This window comes from Camelina sativa, chromosome 7 (genome assembly GCF_030686135.1).
Source record: "Camelina sativa cultivar CO46 ecotype springtype chromosome 7, ASM3068613v1".
NCBI classification, from domain to species: domain Eukaryota; kingdom Viridiplantae; phylum Streptophyta; class Magnoliopsida; order Brassicales; family Brassicaceae; genus Camelina; species Camelina sativa.
Genome location: NC_141886.1, coordinates 33008832 through 33026873, shown reverse-complemented (window position 1 = coordinate 33026873; position 18042 = coordinate 33008832). Strand labels below are relative to the sequence as shown.

General features: G+C 31.1%; 3 protein-coding genes and 4 long non-coding RNA genes across 9 annotated transcripts; 4 read left to right on the top strand and 3 right to left on the bottom strand.

Moving 5' to 3' along the window:
- Nucleotides 1-323: 323 nt before the first annotated feature.
- Nucleotides 324-1401, top strand: LOC147941963 (uncharacterized). Its single transcript, XR_015562680.1, has 2 exons — nucleotides 324-463; nucleotides 1143-1401. It is a non-coding gene; the product is annotated as an uncharacterized LOC147941963 (long non-coding RNA).
- A 211-nt stretch (nucleotides 1402-1612) lies between these two features.
- On the bottom strand, nucleotides 1613-2222 carry LOC147941962 (uncharacterized). Its single transcript, XR_015562684.1, has 2 exons — nucleotides 2113-2222; nucleotides 1613-2028 (listed from the first exon to the last, which is right to left on the bottom strand). It is a non-coding gene; the product is annotated as an uncharacterized LOC147941962 (long non-coding RNA).
- Nucleotides 2223-2493: 271 nt separating this feature from the next.
- LOC147941961 (uncharacterized) lies at nucleotides 2494-3078 on the top strand. The gene is made up of 2 exons (XR_015562681.1): nucleotides 2494-2643; nucleotides 2789-3078. It is a non-coding gene; the product is annotated as an uncharacterized LOC147941961 (long non-coding RNA).
- Nucleotides 3079-5168: 2090 nt separating this feature from the next.
- Nucleotides 5169-7621, top strand: TPS14 (terpene synthase 14). 3 transcript variants are annotated; one of them, XM_019228168.2, is made up of 7 exons: nucleotides 5169-5463; nucleotides 5575-5824; nucleotides 5920-6298; nucleotides 6387-6605; nucleotides 6703-6841; nucleotides 6948-7196; nucleotides 7284-7621. In XM_019228168.2, exons 2-7 carry the CDS (start codon nucleotides 5656-5658, stop codon nucleotides 7560-7562), a joined length of 1434 nt encoding a protein of 477 aa, XP_019083713.1. In that variant the 5' UTR covers nucleotides 5169-5463; nucleotides 5575-5655; the 3' UTR covers nucleotides 7563-7621. The 3 variants fall into 3 exon arrangements, with proteins under 3 accessions (XP_019083713.1, XP_087316185.1, XP_087316184.1); XM_087460058.1 differs by having other exon boundaries at nucleotides 5189-5488; XM_087460059.1 differs by having other exon boundaries at nucleotides 5187-5824.
- A 1388-nt stretch (nucleotides 7622-9009) lies between these two features.
- LOC147941960 (uncharacterized) lies at nucleotides 9010-10188 on the top strand. The gene is made up of 2 exons (XR_015562683.1): nucleotides 9010-9155; nucleotides 9962-10188. It is a non-coding gene; the product is annotated as an uncharacterized LOC147941960 (long non-coding RNA).
- A 486-nt stretch (nucleotides 10189-10674) lies between these two features.
- On the bottom strand, nucleotides 10675-13210 carry LOC104703760 (uncharacterized). Its single transcript, XM_010419834.3, has 5 exons — nucleotides 12800-13210; nucleotides 11765-12698; nucleotides 11435-11530; nucleotides 11190-11326; nucleotides 10675-11059 (listed from the first exon to the last, which is right to left on the bottom strand). The coding sequence occupies exons 1-5, from the start codon at nucleotides 13027-13029 to the stop codon at nucleotides 10912-10914; spliced, it is 1545 nt and encodes a 514-aa protein (XP_010418136.1). The 5' UTR covers nucleotides 13030-13210; the 3' UTR covers nucleotides 10675-10911.
- A 2261-nt stretch (nucleotides 13211-15471) lies between these two features.
- Nucleotides 15472-16419, bottom strand: LOC104703758 (uncharacterized). Its single transcript, XM_010419833.3, has 2 exons — nucleotides 15867-16419; nucleotides 15472-15757 (listed from the first exon to the last, which is right to left on the bottom strand). Exons 1-2 carry the CDS (start codon nucleotides 16279-16281, stop codon nucleotides 15702-15704), a joined length of 471 nt encoding a protein of 156 aa, XP_010418135.1. The 5' UTR covers nucleotides 16282-16419; the 3' UTR covers nucleotides 15472-15701.
- Nucleotides 16420-18042: the final 1623 nt, after the last annotated feature.

The window sequence follows — 18042 nt, the reverse complement described above, 5'->3', positions numbered from 1 at the left end:
ATTTTTGAAATTAAGTTATATGCCATTTCTCAAATTTTCCTGATTATAATACAAAATTGTAAATATATATAAAAAAACAAATATATAACTATGTATAAAACAATAAATATCATATTACCAATGTTCAACATAATTAGGTAAAAAAACAAATTAAAATGCATTTTTGAATATATTTCTATAAAGAAATGCATTAATGTCTTTTGACTATAGATCTATAAAAATAAATAAACTGAAAGATATATTATTTTCCAACTTTGACCAGAAAAATACAATTTACAGTATTTGTGTTATTATATATAATCAACATAAGTAAAGAAGCCCTCGTTAACAAAAGAAAATAAGAATACAAAATAAATGACTATCACTATAAAAACTCTAATTGTATTTTTTTTCATCATATCTTTTGCTCATTGTCATACAATAACTACCGTTACTACCAGTGATGGTCCTACATACCCGATAGGTAAACTAATATCACTATAAATTAATAATTTTACTTGAGTCTTAAATTAGGTCAATAAAAATGATAAAATTAGTATTTCTAAAAAAATAGATTTAAATATACGATCTCATCAATGATAGAAATTAGTAGTTGTATAAAATTATATATATATATATATGTAAGAAATTATTTAGAAATATGACTCAACTGTTGTTTGTGTTTTTTTTAATTTGCATTACTTTTTAATAGAAGCCATTTCTGGTATTTTTAGTGCATCAATATTTTTTGTGTTATATTGCGCTCTTACTTTTAATTATTTATAGATATTGATTATAATGGAAAACTTATTTGTTAAAAGAATACAAAATTAGGCAAGTCTAGCTATAAAGTAAAAACTAATAAATGATGAAGTAATAAAATATTATAGATCTATAGAGGTTTTACTATAGAAATTTTGACCCAAAACCTTTTTGAATGACCTATGTTAATTTTTCTGTTTACATCCTCGTTCCCTCTAGTTTCACTTAAAGACACAACTTCCACTCTTTGGTTGCTTTCTTATTTATCTTTATTTACAATTATAAAATTTAATACAAAATGGGCAAATAAATCAGACCGAAGACTCATAATACCATTTTTATATATTTAATTTTTTTATGAATTGGTGTATTCTTATAACCCATATTTTATTAATAAATAGGTCGCGGAACTCCAAAGAATGGGAATTGCTTCGAAACACAAGCATGTCTTACCTCATGGAGCAGCCTAGGTTGCACTGTGTTTTGTCAAGAAGCCCGTTATTCTGATGGCTTATGCATCAATGAATTATGTGGTTGTTATAATTAAATTAAGAATTCGTCCAAAATGAAATAATCCAACTAAATGTATCTACCTGAGAGATTTTATTTTTTTGTTTTGCATTTCAACAAAATCAATTAAAATAATCGAAATTCAACATACTGAAAATATTAGATGGTCTAATACGTGTACACATGCGCTATAGTCTATGCGGTCTATTTGGTAAGTCTATTGTGTTTCAGTATATATTTATAACCTTTTCTATTATTATCTCGTTCCGCTACTTTGTATCATTTTTAACTATTTTGTTATGTATTAGTATTACCAATTAAATCATTTATCTAAAAAAAATTTGGGCGGCTGAATTAACACAATAATGAATTAACATTTTAATTATATATGTAACAAATTTGTTTACTTATATTTATATAACACATACACATCGAGCATATTTTTATCACAATATACACCCGCGTTATACATATTAGAAATTACATAATCATGTTTTATATTTGTATAATTAGTTTATAAAGTAAATATATGTAATTAGTAATAAAATACATGTAAAATTTAGATTTTTTTTGACATTTGAATTTATTATTTATTACAAATGATAAGAACTGTTATAAAGACGATTTTACTATGGATTTCCACTCTATTAGATTCACGACAAACATCTTCTCTTCTAAATGATCTACGAGTGATGACACTTCCTTCTGTACGTAGAATCACGGTGAACGGCTAATTGCGCATTACTAGAAATCTCTTGTAAACTTGCTTCTATTAATCTGCAAAATTGTTAATAAATCAGATTATTGATACTTGAACTTGAGACATCTTGATGTGAAAACATTAATTAATCATTGGTCAACCATTAGGTCAAAGGAGCTTCAACCATAAATAGTTTATATTTGTGAGGTTTTAAAAACACAGAATACATAAAACAAACATAATTAAAAACTCTATTCCTCCCTAGTTTTATTTTAATGAATGTATGGTTGACCAAAAAAATATATTTGTCAACAGCTTAAATAGATTAGATTATACATACATAATTAGATTGAAAATTGTATGTATTTTGTTTTGACTACAATTAATAAATTGAATGAATCAGTTATTTTCTTTGACTATAATTTTGTTAGGAAATTTAATGAAAGATCATGGGTATCATAAGTTATTTACAACTTTGACCAGGAAAGTTACCATTTGCGTATATTTGGACTATTATATAAAATTAATCTAAGTAAAAAAGAACTCATTGACCAACAAAAAAATGGCTATTACTACAAAAACGCTAACCGCATTTGTTTTCAGTATCATTTTTATTATATCTTATGTTGATTGTCATGCAACAATTGCTAGTCCCCCAGCCCCAGGCATGTACGGAACGGTATCCACACCAGGTAAATTCTATATATATAGAAAACTTTCATTTTTGTATACTTCATTTTGTGTGGTCTTATACCCCATTTTTCAATTATTAATAGGATTTTTTTCCTTTTGAAAATGAACATCCATATTAATGTACTGATTTTTATTAATATATAGGTCATGATCCGTCGAAGTATGGAGATTGCTTTATAACACCAGCGTGTTTTGCCCCAGGCCAATATTCCATTGGTTGCATTGTGTATTGTAAAACATCTCATTATGCTTTTGCCCAATGTCATGGACCAAAATGTTGTTGTTATCACCATATTGATAATGCGTCTTAGGTGAAACAATCCAACCAAATGTAATTGTATCACTTGAAACATAACATCAACACTTTTATTATGTTCTCAATATACAAAAGGACTAAAGCAAAATAAATAAAATTCACACCTGTTTTTATTTTATTTTTTAATACATTTTTCATATGTTCTCAACACTGCTGAGGGAATAATTTATTTTTACAACAAAAATCTAAAATGAAATCGAAAATACAACACAATGAATATTAGACGGTTTAATACGTTTACACAGTTATACGTGGTCCATTTGGTGAATGTGTTGTGTAGGGCTGGGCATTTGGGTAACCCGTTCGGGTTTGGGTATTATCCGTTCGGGTTCGGGTAAACGGGTTTAGAAAAATAGAACCCATTGGGTATTTTTAGATATATGGGTTCGGTTCGGTTTGGGTACTACCGGGTTCGAATCGGTTTGGGTTATAAATTTTAGAACCCGATTAGTACTCGAACTACCGGGTACCCGAAAAATATAATTAAAGTTAATTAAATTTCAATAAATTTAGTTAAATTTTGACTTATGTGACAAAATATTTTAGATATTTTGATTATTTTTTATATTTAGGTATAAAACTAAATGAAATATTCAAAATTATAGTCATATTTTGAGATAATTGCATTATATTAATGATAAATATTATAAATATGTTTATGCTTTCGGGTTTAATGGGTACCCAAACGGGTACCGGTATTACCCGACCCTAACCCGAATCCACGAGTATTAGAAAATAGAACCCAACAAAGTTTTATAGGCAAACCCGTACCCAATCCGAACCCGGTTTTTTGGGTCGGGTTCCGGGTTGGGTATTCGGGTACGGTTTTTATGCCCAACCCTAGTGTTGTGTTTAACAATTTTTGGGTTTTATAGGTAACCCCTGCTGATATTTTAATGTTAATATAAATAATTTGTATCTCTAAATTAACAAAAACAAATTAACGGTTTACATTAGATAAATGGTTTGACTCATAACGGCACAAGTGGAGGAGCGGTGTTAGAACTCATGTGTTGGGTTGCATTCCAGGAAATCTGGGACCGATATAGTAGAACCGGTAAGTTGGAGCTCTGTGCATTCCAGGAAATCTGTAGCGGGTTTGGTGTTTCATCGGTTCGGCAATAGAGTTGGAGACTGAAAGCTTCCGGCAATGTTTTCCAATTCAATGGTGTTACTTGTTGCCACAAAACCGTGGATTTTGCTTTCGCTGGTGCTAGTGTCGGAGTCTTTGCTCTCTGGCCATCAGCAAGTTCCGATCCCTCTTTCCTTTTTTGTAACTGTTCTTTCTATGTAATGTCCAAGGCTTTTGCCCAATTTTGGAAGCCCATTAAAAAAAAAAAAATTATATAGCAAATCTCTATGGTTATGGGTTGGTATGGGTTGGTTTACCCAACTTGACACCCCTACAAATACACATGCATTAGTTTTTTGTCACGATACCTACGTAAATTAGAAAAAAATGAAATTGATAACCTAAATCTTTGTTACACCAGTTTAATCTCCAAACCATCTTGATTTACCCGGAGATATTGTAGACCAGCCTAATTCCTCTGCATTTACTTTGTCTTGCACGTGTCACTGAATGTACTGCATCCACTTTTTGAATTACAGCAGCCTGAGTTTCCACCAGTTGAACTTGAATCTCGGGCCGTTGGTTCCACACCATCCTCTAGTGGTGGGTTCACTACTTTCAGAGATCTTTAAAACTTGTTTATCGACGGTACAAATCATTACGTGTTTTTTTCCATGTTTTGTCTTCACTCGCGCACTATTGTAAATTACTTTCCAATAAGTCATCTATCCTAAAATTGTTTTAGCACAAGTATGTTTAATTCTGAAGCTCTCTCAAACTGCTTGACCAAAAAGATAAAGAACACTTTCGTGACATAGGTAGAGCCATATAATTTATTTCTAAGTTCATGAATATCTTGATGAAGACCACGATTGATCACTAACTCACTACCATTGGTTTCGACCGTACTGTGACAGTGTGCCTAAACCAGTGCTGACCCCTTTTTGATTTGGCGTTTTGGGGCTGAGATAATATATCAACTGACTCCAAACACGATATTTCGTAAGGTCACGTTATTGTTTAGTGGTCCTTTAGTAAGGCCTTAAGAATCATTGTGGCCAAGAAACGCTCATAGTTCCATCATACAAAAAAATATCTCATAGTATTTGTCAGCTTTAGAGGTATGGCCTAAAAATGCAGAAAATTTAGAATCTGTGACTCCAAAATTCCATTCGGGTAGTTTTCATTGAACTCTCATATATCCTCCAATTTAATTTATATATAGCTCTAGCTAGGCAAATTAATGATTAACTCTTTGCATAAGAAGCATAATTTCATACATCATTCATGGCCTTAATAGCTCCCACAATAAATTCACTTTCTTGTTTTGCTTCTACAAATCCAAGCAATTCTCCAACATCTCTAATCTCGAAATACCGCTAGAAGAACGCTGTCAACCTATATCTACTCTCCGGCTTCTAGCCGTTTGAAGTAATTTGATCACAAGAAATCCATAGTATCTACAAATATATTATGTCTTTTAGTTGCTTTGCAAATGTCACACTATTTTTCAAAATAAAGTGGTTTTTTCTGTTCTTGTAGGAAAATGTGCAAAACTTAAATCTCAAGAACGTGAAGAACATACAAGTTTCAAACCGAGATGATCCATTTGAGAGCTTGGAGATGACCAATGCCAATCAAGGTTTAGGCATTGTGCTCCATTTTAGACTCGAGATCGATCAAAACCTTCACATAATTTACAAAGAATGCACCCATTTCTATGCCTGTGATATTCATGAGCTCGCACTTTGCTTTAGAGTGCTGAGACAAGATGGTCACTATGTTCAAGAAAGTACGTGATACAAAACGTACACATATATGTACTTACTAAATTGCTCACGTTATATATGTGTATTTTCAAGTCATGATGTTTTTTAAAACATTTAGGTATTTTCGAAAACATCCTTAACAAGAAGGGTAGACTCGAAGACGACCCAAAAGTTGACGTGAAGGTTCTATTGTATGAAGCTTTTGAGATCTTTCTAGAAGACGAAGAAACACATGATGGAGTGAAAGAATTTATGTTTGACCGCCTTAATGAACTTTGCTCATGTCGAAAAAGTCATCAAGAGCGAGTTATGATGAGTACTTTGGCGCAGCCTCGCCACAAAACCTTAAGAAGATTAACGTCTAACAGGTTCATAAGCATGATCAAAATTGCGGGTCAAGAAAATAAAGAGTGGTTTCAATCTATATTGGGAGTGGCTGAGATTAAGTCCATTTTGTTGAAGTCCCTTGTTCATGAAGAAATGTCTCAAATATCAAAGTAATTTCATCAAGCTACGCCCTGTAGATCAATGTTATTTATGTCAAATATATGTGAATTCGAGAGAACATTTTTCTACTTTTTTCAGATGGTGGAGAGAGCTTGGTTTAGAAAAAGAGCTGAGGAAGATAAGAAATCAGCCATTAAAATGGTACACATGGTCCAGGGAAATTCTTCAAGATCCAACATTAACCGAACAAAGGCTTGATCTTACCAAACCAATATCGCTTGTTTACGTTAAAGATGACATTTTCGATGTTTATGGAAAGCTAGAAGAACTAATCATCTTCACACAAGTTGTTGAGAGGTACATACATATAAACTACACTCGATATGTTATGTTTATTCCCATTAATACTTATTTTAACTATGTAAATTAATGATAGATGAAAATATTTGTCTAGATGGGATCACAAGGGGCTTGAGAAGCTACCGAGATACATGAAGGTTTGCTTTGAGGCTCTAGATATGATCACAATGGAGATTAGCATGAAGATCTGCAAATCACATGGCTGGAACCCAACAGACTCTCTTCGAAAATCGGTAATTATCATTCAAAACATCATCATGTGTATAGATTTGTTTGTATCATATTATATAGCTCTACTGGTTCAAACCTTATTAACAGTATGATATCTTTGTTTCTCAGTGGGCAAGTTTGTGTAAAGCATTCTTGATAGAAGCAAAGTGGTTTAATTCAGGCTACTTACCGAATACTGAAGAGTATATGAAGAATGGGGTTGTGAGTTCAGGTGTTCATTTAGTGATGCTCCATGTCTACTTCTTGTTGGGAGAAGAACTCACAAGAGAGAAAGTTGAACTAATTGAGAGCAACCCGAGGATTGTATCGTCTGCAGCTACAATCCTCAGGCTCTGGGATGATCTCGGAAGTGCCAAGGTTATACGTACTAAACTAATGATACTAATGGACTGGAGAGACAATCTGAAACTTAAATCTTGTACATCGTTTTGTTTGTTATAACAGGATGAGAACCAAGATGGAGCTGATGGATCATACATAGAGTGTTACATGAACGAGTACGAGGGATCAACTGTTGATGAAGCGAGAACACATGTTTTCCACAAGATATCTAAAGCATGGAAATGTTTGAACATGGAGTGTCTGAATCCAAGTCCATTCTCAAGATCATTCTCAAAAGCTTGTCTCAATATTGCAAGAACAGTTCCTTTGATGTATAAGTACAACTATGATGATGATCAACGACTTCTCGGTCTAGACAAATATCTCAAGTCTCTAATGTAAAAAAGTTTACTCGTGTTTGCTCAATTATAGAAGTTCATCCCTTTCGAGTTTCGAGCTAAGATTTTATTATTTTTTATTGATTTAATATTTTTGATTAGGCTATTTAAATTTTTTGAGTTTGTCGGTTTGTTAATTTCTATAAATGATGGATTATTACCAAAAAAAACTATTATGAAAAAATTAATGAATTTCCAAAATAAAAATATTCGTGGAAAATAATATTTCCCCGTAAAATATGTAAACATGGTAAAGACAATATTTATAAAATATTACAATTTATGGCAATATATATTTTTGTATGTTATAAAGATCAGTTTCATATTTATTGTTATCGAGTAACTATAACAGTTTTACATAATCTAATAATCACTCATTTTAAATATATTATAAGTTTTTTAGTACTAAATTTATTTATAATGATAAGGTTTATGTCTCATTCCTTTTTAATAGAACAAAAATGAATATACAATTAGATCGTATATTTCAATTCGGTAATCAATATTTCAAATTTTAATTAATAATCACACTAAATTTTGAGATTAATTAGTTTACATACTTAGATATATATAAATAATCACACATCACGATATCTCCTAATTTGTTGTCATTTTTATATTTATTTATGAATATATATAAATCTATATTTATTGGGAATATGATTTCATTAATAAGTTATATGTTCTATATTTTATAAACTTTATATTAATTCATACGTTTTATAGCCTTTTTAGAATATTTTACTTATATTGATTTTAAGTTTATAAAATATAGAACATATATTTTATATTTATATTGATTTTAAGAAATCAATATTTATATTGATTTTAAGAAATAAATATAACTTTGACTTGTATATTTGTAAATATATTTTAGTGAAATTCTGTGTTTAAATAGTATGCAATTATTTAATTAGTTTTAATATGTAATAATTAAATTTGTGTGAAAATGATGATATATCTAATTTTATTCAGTTAATTGTTTTATTTGAAAATATAATAGCATATTAATGTTATTAAATAGAAAATTTAAGGATATTTTGCTAAAAAATACATATAGCTCTCTAACGATGACACTAACACATTAGCTTTTTTTATAGAGTGCTTCCATTTTAATATACAGGGGATAATACATATCCAAAATAATTAAAAATTTGGTAGAAGAAGATAAAAGAAATAAATACTTTTCTAAGTAAATAAATTTAAAAAATCAAACTTCAAATTAATGTAAAGTACATGTGTCGTAAAAATAGAACACCAAATGTCGCATCCGCAAAGTAAAAAAATGACATTACCATATTATATAAGATATCATTATATATAGAAATAAATTAGTTTCTTTTGACTACAAATCAATAAAAAAAAATACCATTGACCAAAAAAAATACCAGTTACGTATATTTGTGTTATTAATTTATTATATATACTCATAAGTAACGAAGAGCTCATTACCAGAAAATAAAAATTATGGCTATCACCATAAAATATATAGTGGCATTTGTTTTCACTATCATTTTCGTCGTATCTTATGTTCGTTGTCAAACAAAAACTGCTAGCGCCGAAGCCCCTATTTGGAGCGGACATGCAGACCCAATAGGTAAAGGCTATACCAACTATTTTACATTAAGTTTTTTTTCATAAATTAATACTTGATTAAAGTAGTATTCACTATGAATTAACTAAAAAAATTTTTTGTCCCAACTTGAATTAGTGTAACATTTGATACAATTCGGTAAAAATAAGAAAATAATTTATTTTAAATATACAGTGAAATATGATTTTTGCGTTGTTTTTTTCTTTCTTACTTTATTTATTCTTGCTAGAATTCATTTATAATATTATAACTGCATTTTTGTTTCAAGACATGATAATTTTTTTCTTGTAATTTCTAATGGAATATTGATTGTAACAAAAATATATTATTTTTAAATAGATTTTTCCAAAGAAAAATATGAAATTAGACAAATCTTGCTATTAATTTATTTGCTAAATCAGTACCTCTATAAATTAGTAAAATATTTTAGTTCCGAATTATAAGTTTATAGAGGTTTTACTATAGTAATTTACTAATTTTGACCCAAACTTTTTAAATTACCTATGTTTATTTTTCTGTTTTCATCCTCTCTTTTTTTTTTTTGGTGTAATGTTTTCATCCTCTCTTTTACTCTCTTTTATACAACTTTCATTCTTTTTTCCCTTTCTTATTTATCTTTTTTTAAAAGAATAACATTTAATACAAAACGAACAGACAAATCAGACCAAAGAATCATATTTCCATTTTATAAATTTAATTTTGTATGACTTGGCGTCTTCTCTTAACCCATTTTTTAATTATGAACATGACTTTGTCTTTTGAAAATGAATATTCATATATTGGTGTACTGATTTTTTATTAACAATTAGGTCATGAAATTCTAAAGAATGGGGATTGCTTCACTGCACCAGCGTGTTCTTCGCCATGGAGCGTAGGTTGCACTGTGTATTGTAAAAAAGCTCGTTATTCTGATGGCATGTGCGTCAAAGAAGTATGTTGTTGTTATAATAGAGATTAGAATGTATCCAAGATGGAATGATCCAACCACATGTAATTGTATCTGTCTGAGAAATAACATCAGCAATTTTCGTATGTTCTCAATATATTCACAAGGTACAAAAAAATTGGCCTAGGCGGCCGCGGTCTAGGCACTCATGAGCCTCTAAATGCCCGATTTTAGAAAATGGTGAATTAGATCGGTTAAATGGTTCAGGTGTTCAAAAAATCAGTATTAATTGCTCATATCGGCCGGTGGTTGTTTTTTTTTTTGTGTGTTTTTAAAATGTTTGAATAGGGAATGACAGTTTCGATCTTAACACCTGAACGAGTACAAGGGATCAACTGTTGATGAAGCAAGAACACATGTTTTCCACAAGATATCTAAAGCATGGAGATGTTTGAACGGGGAGTGTCTGAATCCAAGTCCATTCTCAAGATCATTCTCAACAGCTTGTGTTAACATTGTTAGAACAGTTCCTTTTTTCTGTACAGCTACGGCCTACGATAGTGATCAACAAATTCCTGGTCTAGGCGAATATATAAAGTCTCTAATGTAATAAAATATCCTTTGACGCTCTAGAAATGGGCAATTTGTAACTATCTATATAGCCGAAGATCCTCAATGGAACTTTTAATAACCGTAAACAAATAAGACTACAAGAACTTTGATCTGAGTAAATAAGTCCTTAAAGGTCAGAAAACAACCTACTCAGGTACAAAGGATAAGATTTTTACATAAAGTTGACATACCGGGAATGCAAGACATACACTAAAAACTACTCGGCGAGGTATAGACTGTCTAATGCTTGCTACCTGGAGCTTACTCGCGTTTTCCCTCTTCAACATCATCTGGAAGCCCAAATAGAAGTTCATTCCTTTCAACATCTTCTGTACTCTTCACTCCACTACCCGTCAATGAGACACCTTCCTCTTCAAACTCGTCCCCTGCTTCCGCTAAGTATGAGTACCTGCAAGTTTGAAATTAATTAGACATAAGCTGAGTGCAAAATGTAGTCTCTCGGTGAAGACGAAATAAGAGCCATTGGGAACATTGAAGTCCAAGACATTTGAGTAAATATTAATGGAAAGTCTTAAAACCTTGTAGGATTATTGGATGGAGCCCAAAGGATGCATATGACAACTAACAGACCATAAGAGAGTAAGTTCCAAAACGCTGGAATGATCCACGCCATTCGCCAGAGTTCGATTAGAGGGTCAGTTCCATTAAAGTATAGCTGATACAGAGACAGAGAAGAATGTGATTTCAATTACACTCCTCTAACTCTGGGTTTCAAGTAATACAGGAGAGATAGTCACTACTCACTAGAGTAGTGATTTGTTACCTCGAAACCAATCCAAGCAATAGACAGCAGAACAGCGATAGCAAGTGCATTGGTGAAGTTCCTATAAAGCTCAAGCTTGGCCATGTTTCTCTTAATCTGCAGTGAATAAAAGGTAAGAAGAACTGGAACGTTGTAGATGGCTTACGAAGCTACTGTATATGAGCAGCCACAGATTGGAATCTAAATAAGATAACATGGTTCAAACCCTTGAAAACCTATGGTATATATTAATCCTTCGGATATAATAATGTGACAGAACATGAATATCCAATATTCGTATCTGCTAATGATGAATAAAGAAATCAATTTGATATAAGTGTTGTATCTTACCTGAAGTTTCTCAAGTGTTCTTGCCAGCGATGAGAAAATCCACAGAATAAAGCAAGCATCCAGTAATGCCACAGGAATCACCAAAAATATCATGGTCTTTCCTGAAAAGTCATTGATGTTTCCCAAATGCTCAACCAACTCAAGAGCCTCTGTTGCGACAAAATATATGACTCCAAGAAGAAGCACCCTCGAGGTTATGCCACCAAGGGTAGGCTTAACTACCCCATAACCCATAGAGACAACCAGAAGCAGAAGCCTAGAAAGCGTCTTTTTGATGGACGAAAAGGTCACCGCCCACAGGGTAACGTCCATAGGCCTCATCCCAGTAGAGTTGAAATTAGCATATTCAAAGTATCGAACAGCCATTTCACACATGCCAAGAGCAATAACCAAAGTGATATGATAATGCAACTGAATTATATCCTTCCAAAACTGAACAAACCGCACAAACCAAACTAGGCCAAGCAAAAGATAAGCTAACGACATGAAGCCAAAAACTTTCATCAAAGGAGCTACCTTTCCCGGTAAATAACCATCAGGGTTCTTCCAAACTGTTCTTCCTCTGATTTTAGTGCCATCCAACTCCGGATCACATATCATGAAATAAAGATAGTACATCCCAGTCTTATTGATAAAAACAGTCTCAGGGGACATATTAACTTCTGTCTTATTCCCTTTAAAAAAGGTCTTGATCTGTCTTGGCCACTCAAGATCATTAGAACTTCTGTTGATAATAACTTCCCCTAGACTACAAGATCCAGTATCAGCAAGATCTGGCGTGCAACAAATTGCATCGGATTTGAGAAAAGCTCCCCCAATCCTATCACGGTCTTTCACCTCAAGTATTATAGCTTCAACCAACCCAGCTGTTGACTGCATTGCGTTCTGTTTACTAGCAGATTCCTTTGTCCTCACAAAGGTTACATCATCAAACCTAAAAACAAACCAAGAAAAGCACAAACTTAGTGTTACATATATATCAAAGAAGCTAAGTCCCTTATTCAAAATCCAGAGTGATGAAGGAGTGAAACTGACCTAATAAAGGACTTGCCTTTAAAAGGCTTATCATCATCAGGAGAAGAAGCATTTAGATCTTGAAATTTGGAAGCGTAGAGACCTTCGCTACCGCCATGGAAGAAGTGGGCATTGAATTTTACAGTGAATTTTTCGTTCTTGTACTCGTGAATGGAGCTATTCGCAGCTCCGATCAAGCTTCCGAGGAGCAAAACCCAAATCGCCAAAAACCCTAACGGACGATCGCACATTGTAATCTCCGATCCAATCGCTTCAAACTCAATAAAATTGATCCGATTTGAGGATCACGCAGCTATAAAATTGGATCATTCAGAGATGAACCAAACGAGAGAGAAGGTGTTGGGTTAACACTGTGTCACAGAGACACCATTCCTTAAAAACGAGTCTAGATCATTAATTTATTTTTTAGTTATACAATATAATTAATAAAAAAATATTTATTTTCTTTTTTTTGGGTAGTGAAAAAATATTTATTTTCTAATGTGTGTAAAATATTAATAAATATTTTTTTTAAAAATAAGTTAACATACCACTAAATCAAATACCACATTTTCAAGTTTTATTGTCAAAAATATTATATGTTTCAAAAATACTACCAATTTTAATTATTTTTTAGAAATTTATTTTCTTTATTTTTGGTAATAATATTATTTTATAATTAAACTTTAGTATATATATATATATACATATGTAAAAGAATAATTTAAATTGAAAAATATTTGTTATACAAATTTACTAAAAATTTGAGATATATGTTATACTTAACATAATTAATTTGAGGGATATTTCCATGCTAAGACACTTTTTAAAAAAGTCTTATCATGTTAACACATTTTTCATATGTGTATTGTCTATATTATCCTTAGTTTACTTTTGTTTATTTTCGTTGTGGATGGAGCTAAACCACTCTTTATATATCACAAATCACAATTTCTTTGATCAACGAGAAAAACCAATAGAAATTCAAATTCGATTTAAAACAAAGTTGTAGAAACTGGGTTTCATACAATGAATTTGTTTTAAAGGGGAAACAAATTCAATAAAGCTTTTTCTCTAAGAAATTGGATCTAAGCTAAAGACAAGGAACAATTGAGATTTCTTGAGGAAGAAGTTAGGGTTTCGCTCAAAAACAATGAAAACTCAGAATATTGTATTAATTGCTGGATGGTTTACAAGGAAGGAGGTATCCCCTTTTATATGTTTTCATATATTACAATTTATGTTCACTTTCCTAATCAATCGAATTGTAATTAGGAAAGTTCCTTCTTTTCTTCAGGTCGGTCTGGAGACGATTCGGGAGGTCGGCTATTCGATTTCGGGCTGGGCCTATCTGTCCTTTTGGACCTTTGTTCAAAGGCCGAGTCCAATCCCAAGATGAATTCCCGATTAGGCAATCGGTTTTCTTATAAGTTTAGACCGGTATGTCGGGGGGTGCCAATTCCCGCACCAACAATAGTGTTAATCAAAGCAAGATCCTAATATTTTCAACGTTAACTTAACCAATTTGCTCCTTTAACCCAAAGTGTTAGTCTTCTATGACCTCAGTTTTTTTTTTTTTTTCAATCTTCTTTTCGTTAGGAAACTATTAGACTTCTTCACTGTTTTTAATTTGTAACAAGATGATTCGCCTAACCACAAAGTAAACATAATCGTTGTGGTAAGGACTTATAAGCTGACACAATTCTCAAGCTCATTGATTATTTCGATTATCTAAAGCAAAATTTGTTATTTTTTATAAATATTTATCCTATAGATTGGAAGTCTATTCAAACATTTATTTTTAATTTTAAAGTTTTTTTTAGAGAGAAAACAAATATTAGGTTATCTAATTTCAACTACCATTTTCTCATTTAAGAATTTTAAAATTATATAGATTCTAAAATTAACCATAGAGTTAAAAAAAAATTGGTGAAATCATGTTGACTTTAGAAATTTGATCAAATGATACAATGTGGCATTCAACACCGAGAATTCCAAAGATGTTACTAACAATAGCACATAACTAACATATTTACAGTACAACGTATTGTAAATCTATTGAAATAAGAGGAATGAAAAAAATATATAAGATTCAAAACTTAATTTAATTTCATTCCAAAAAAAGAAAGAAAAATGTAGTATCCTAGTTTAAATGATATATGGTTCTGATCTGGATACATTTTTGGAAAAAACAAAAAATAATTCACTGAAATTCTTATTTTTAATACAATTTTTTATGACCATTTGCATTGTATACATTGTTTTATTATTTGTTGGATTATGTTTAGACAGATAATAAATTATGTTTTACGTAGAATTAAAAAGTTAAAAGTTCAGAAAAAGATTAATCATTGTGGGATGACGTTAAACATCATTTATACATTTTGATACGAAGGAAATATTAATTCTACCTAAAGTATCCACTCGATTTTAAAGTTAATGAAAGTTTTGAACACTTATTGTAATATCTAGAATTTTGTCATTATAAGTCTGTTGTCTTTTAGGTTAACAGCTGTGTTCGCCTGTTTGGTATAAAATGCAGCTTCCATTCAAAGCGTAATTTCATGTCAATGATTATGCTAGACGATAATGATTAAAATGCAAAAACATCATTTTCCAAAATTAAAGCAAAGTATAATAAACAACTAAAGTACTCTATATTCCCTCCATATAAAGAAAAAAAAAATGACAAGTGACAAAATTGATTACTTTATAGACCCCATAGTTTATACAAAGTTCCAAAATTTTCCTCCTTTCCTTCCAGATTTTACACATATTTCCCGACACTTTCCACATTTCCACAAACAACCCCAAAGAAAAAGGTAAAAGAAATTAAAAAAAACAAAAACACATTTTTTGTTCAAGTTTCAAGAGACAATTTTTGAGTTTTGAATCTTACACACCCCCAAAGAAAAAAACTCGTTCATCTCTTTAGCTGAATATCCATCTTGCTTTTCTCTAACTTCTCCATTATAGATCCTACAAACAAAAATATGATTCAATGGACTTTAGTATGAGTTTCTATCAATAAATTAATAAAGCACTTACCATAAAACATGACAACGTTTTGAGAAAACCAATAACTCACCAGGAGGGTAACAAACAGGAGGATCTTCAAAAAGAGAACGAGATATTTGTTTATGAGCAACACCGATATCGAATAGAACAAGTCCAGAAGAAGGATCATTCACTGCAATGCCTTTTACTGGTAACCAAAGGAAAAGCTCTTCTTGTTTCAAACCTTTAAGTCCAACAAGCCCACCATAGCTTAGGTTTGCTTTAATCACACTATCAAAGAAAACTCTGTTTTCGAACCGAGCGAAACAAGGATTCTGTAGCTGAACTTCGAGCTCCCCTGTCTTCTCATCTAGACTATAACTCTCCACGTTGTCTGGAAACAAACCACCTGGTAAACCACGAGCTTCGAGGAGGTTTCGGATCGAAGACTGTGAAGATGGAGTAATGAATCGGACAAGAAGAAGAAGAATAAGAAGTAGAGACATCTTCTTTTTTTTCGTTGGATGGTGAGATTTGTGTGTTATGAAGGGTTTAATGTTTGGTGTTCTGTTTTTGTCAAAAGAGTGGAGATATGAGTTGTCTTTTTTAGCTTATGAGCTGGTTAGCAATGAGTTGTGATTTGTGAAAAATTGTGATTATTTCGTATATAAATATATTTAAATATATTTTTTTGGTACCATGTTATGATTTTTAAACCAATCCACTTAATTTTGAATAATTTTATTATCTGTATAGTCTCACTATTTGAATTTATAGTCTTTTGCCTTAAATAAAGCCATGTTGAACTAATTGACGTTGTAACCTCCGCAAATCACGGTTTGTTTCCGGGAAACACTATAATTGAACACTATCATTTTCTTAAAACATAGATTAATGGATTTTTAAGTACCAATCATGGTTAAGTGTATCACACACATTAGTCTTTTTTCTCTCTTTTTTTTTTTCACTACGTTGTTTAATTTTATTTGTTTTGCAATTAAAATTTCAAAAAGAACCAAATATTGTTTCTTTTCCTTTAGAAAGGTTTCGTTATTCCTGTTGTCAAAAAAAAAAAAAAAAAGGTTTCGTTAAGTCAGTCTTCAATAAGACATTATTCTTTGTCTTGTCTGAATAATGGTACAAGAAACGTGGGCTGTGGGACCAAAAAAGAAATCCAAACGGAACCGAAAATGCAACGGTTTCTATCAAATTGCAATCTGAATTAACTACAAAAATTACATTAAAAGTATTTAATATCAATTTAAAATTTGAACTTTTTATATTAGCTAGGGAGATGAAATGATCTGACACTACATATAGACGTATGTATATGTTAATTTCACTAGCGGAATTCTTATTTTCCGTTTTCACATAATGACTTAGAACTTAAAATAAACCATAGTAATATAAAACCAAAAAGTAGTTTACACGGTTATTTAAGTTGTAAGCATTGGGTGACATTTAGACAATCCTTTTGGCCACCTAAAATCCATAATCCTCGTTTTAGTGTATTATTCTAACTATATAATTTAAATTTATAAGTTGGTATCTCCATGTACATAGTCATAAACGTTTATATGTTGTTTTATATGAATTGAATAAATACTTTTTTATAATTTTTACGATTTAATATTTTTATTTTTCTACTATATATGTTATTTGATTTTTATCTATAATATTAGATGGATAATGTTTTACGTTGTAAACGCTTAAATCGTCTAAAATCATCTAGGTTCAGTTAAGTATTTTAAGCATTAGGTACTTTCTTAAACATTAAATAAAAAAAATTCTTTATAATTTTAACTAAATTTTTTCATAAATGTCTTTGTGATTTTTTCTCTCTATCAAACTCAAGCAAATACAAAATCAAATATCATTATAACCATAACTCGTTGACCTATTGATATGTAGTGGTCTCTTCAGCCTGTGAGATTGCAACAACAAAAAATGGTAAGGTATGGTTCGCAACAAACTCACTAGAACTTTAGAGCATAGTTTGAACCTGCAATGCATTGCACTATCCATTAGTATTGACAACCTAACTTCTGTTTATTTGATGGATGGATCATGGTCTCATGGACTTGGTGATAGTAATAAATGTTAACAATGAGATGCTTGGTGAGACGTAATACATTTTGCACCCAATTTATCATGAATATAAGCGATTTATTTTGGATGATACTAGTTTGGGTTTTGAAAACATAAATATATTTCCAACTAACCATAGTTCAAGTGGAATCAGAAGCAGCTGCAGGTTCTTGTCTTGG

What these genes read in the sequence shown, in the direction of transcription:
- TPS14 (XM_019228168.2), top strand. Translation starts at nt 5,656, where the DNA reads ATGACCAATGCCAATCAAGGTTTAGGCATTGTGCTCCATTTTAGACTC. An exon ending in GAAATGTCTCAAATATCAAA is followed by an intron (nt 6,299 to 6,386) that starts GTAATTTCATCA and finishes TACTTTTTTCAG; the next exon opens with ATGGTGGAGAGAGCTTGGTT. An exon ending in TTCACACAAGTTGTTGAGAG is followed by an intron (nt 6,606 to 6,702) that starts GTACATACATAT and finishes ATATTTGTCTAG; the next exon opens with ATGGGATCACAAGGGGCTTG.
- LOC104703760 (XM_010419834.3), bottom strand. Translation starts at nt 13,029, where the DNA reads ATGTGCGATCGTCCGTTAGGGTTTTTGGCGATTTGGGTTTTGCTCCTC. An exon ending in TTGCTTGGATTGGTTTCGAG is followed by an intron (nt 11,327 to 11,434) that starts GTAACAAATCAC and finishes TCTCTGTATCAG; the next exon opens with CTATACTTTAATGGAACTGA. An exon ending in CCATCCAATAATCCTACAAG is followed by an intron (nt 11,060 to 11,189) that starts GTTTTAAGACTT and finishes TCAAACTTGCAG; the next exon opens with GTACTCATACTTAGCGGAAG.
- LOC104703758 (XM_010419833.3), bottom strand. Translation starts at nt 16,281, where the DNA reads ATGTCTCTACTTCTTATTCTTCTTCTTCTTGTCCGATTCATTACTCCA. An exon ending in TCCTGTTTGTTACCCTCCTG is followed by an intron (nt 15,758 to 15,866) that starts GTGAGTTATTGG and finishes TTTTGTTTGTAG; the next exon opens with GATCTATAATGGAGAAGTTA.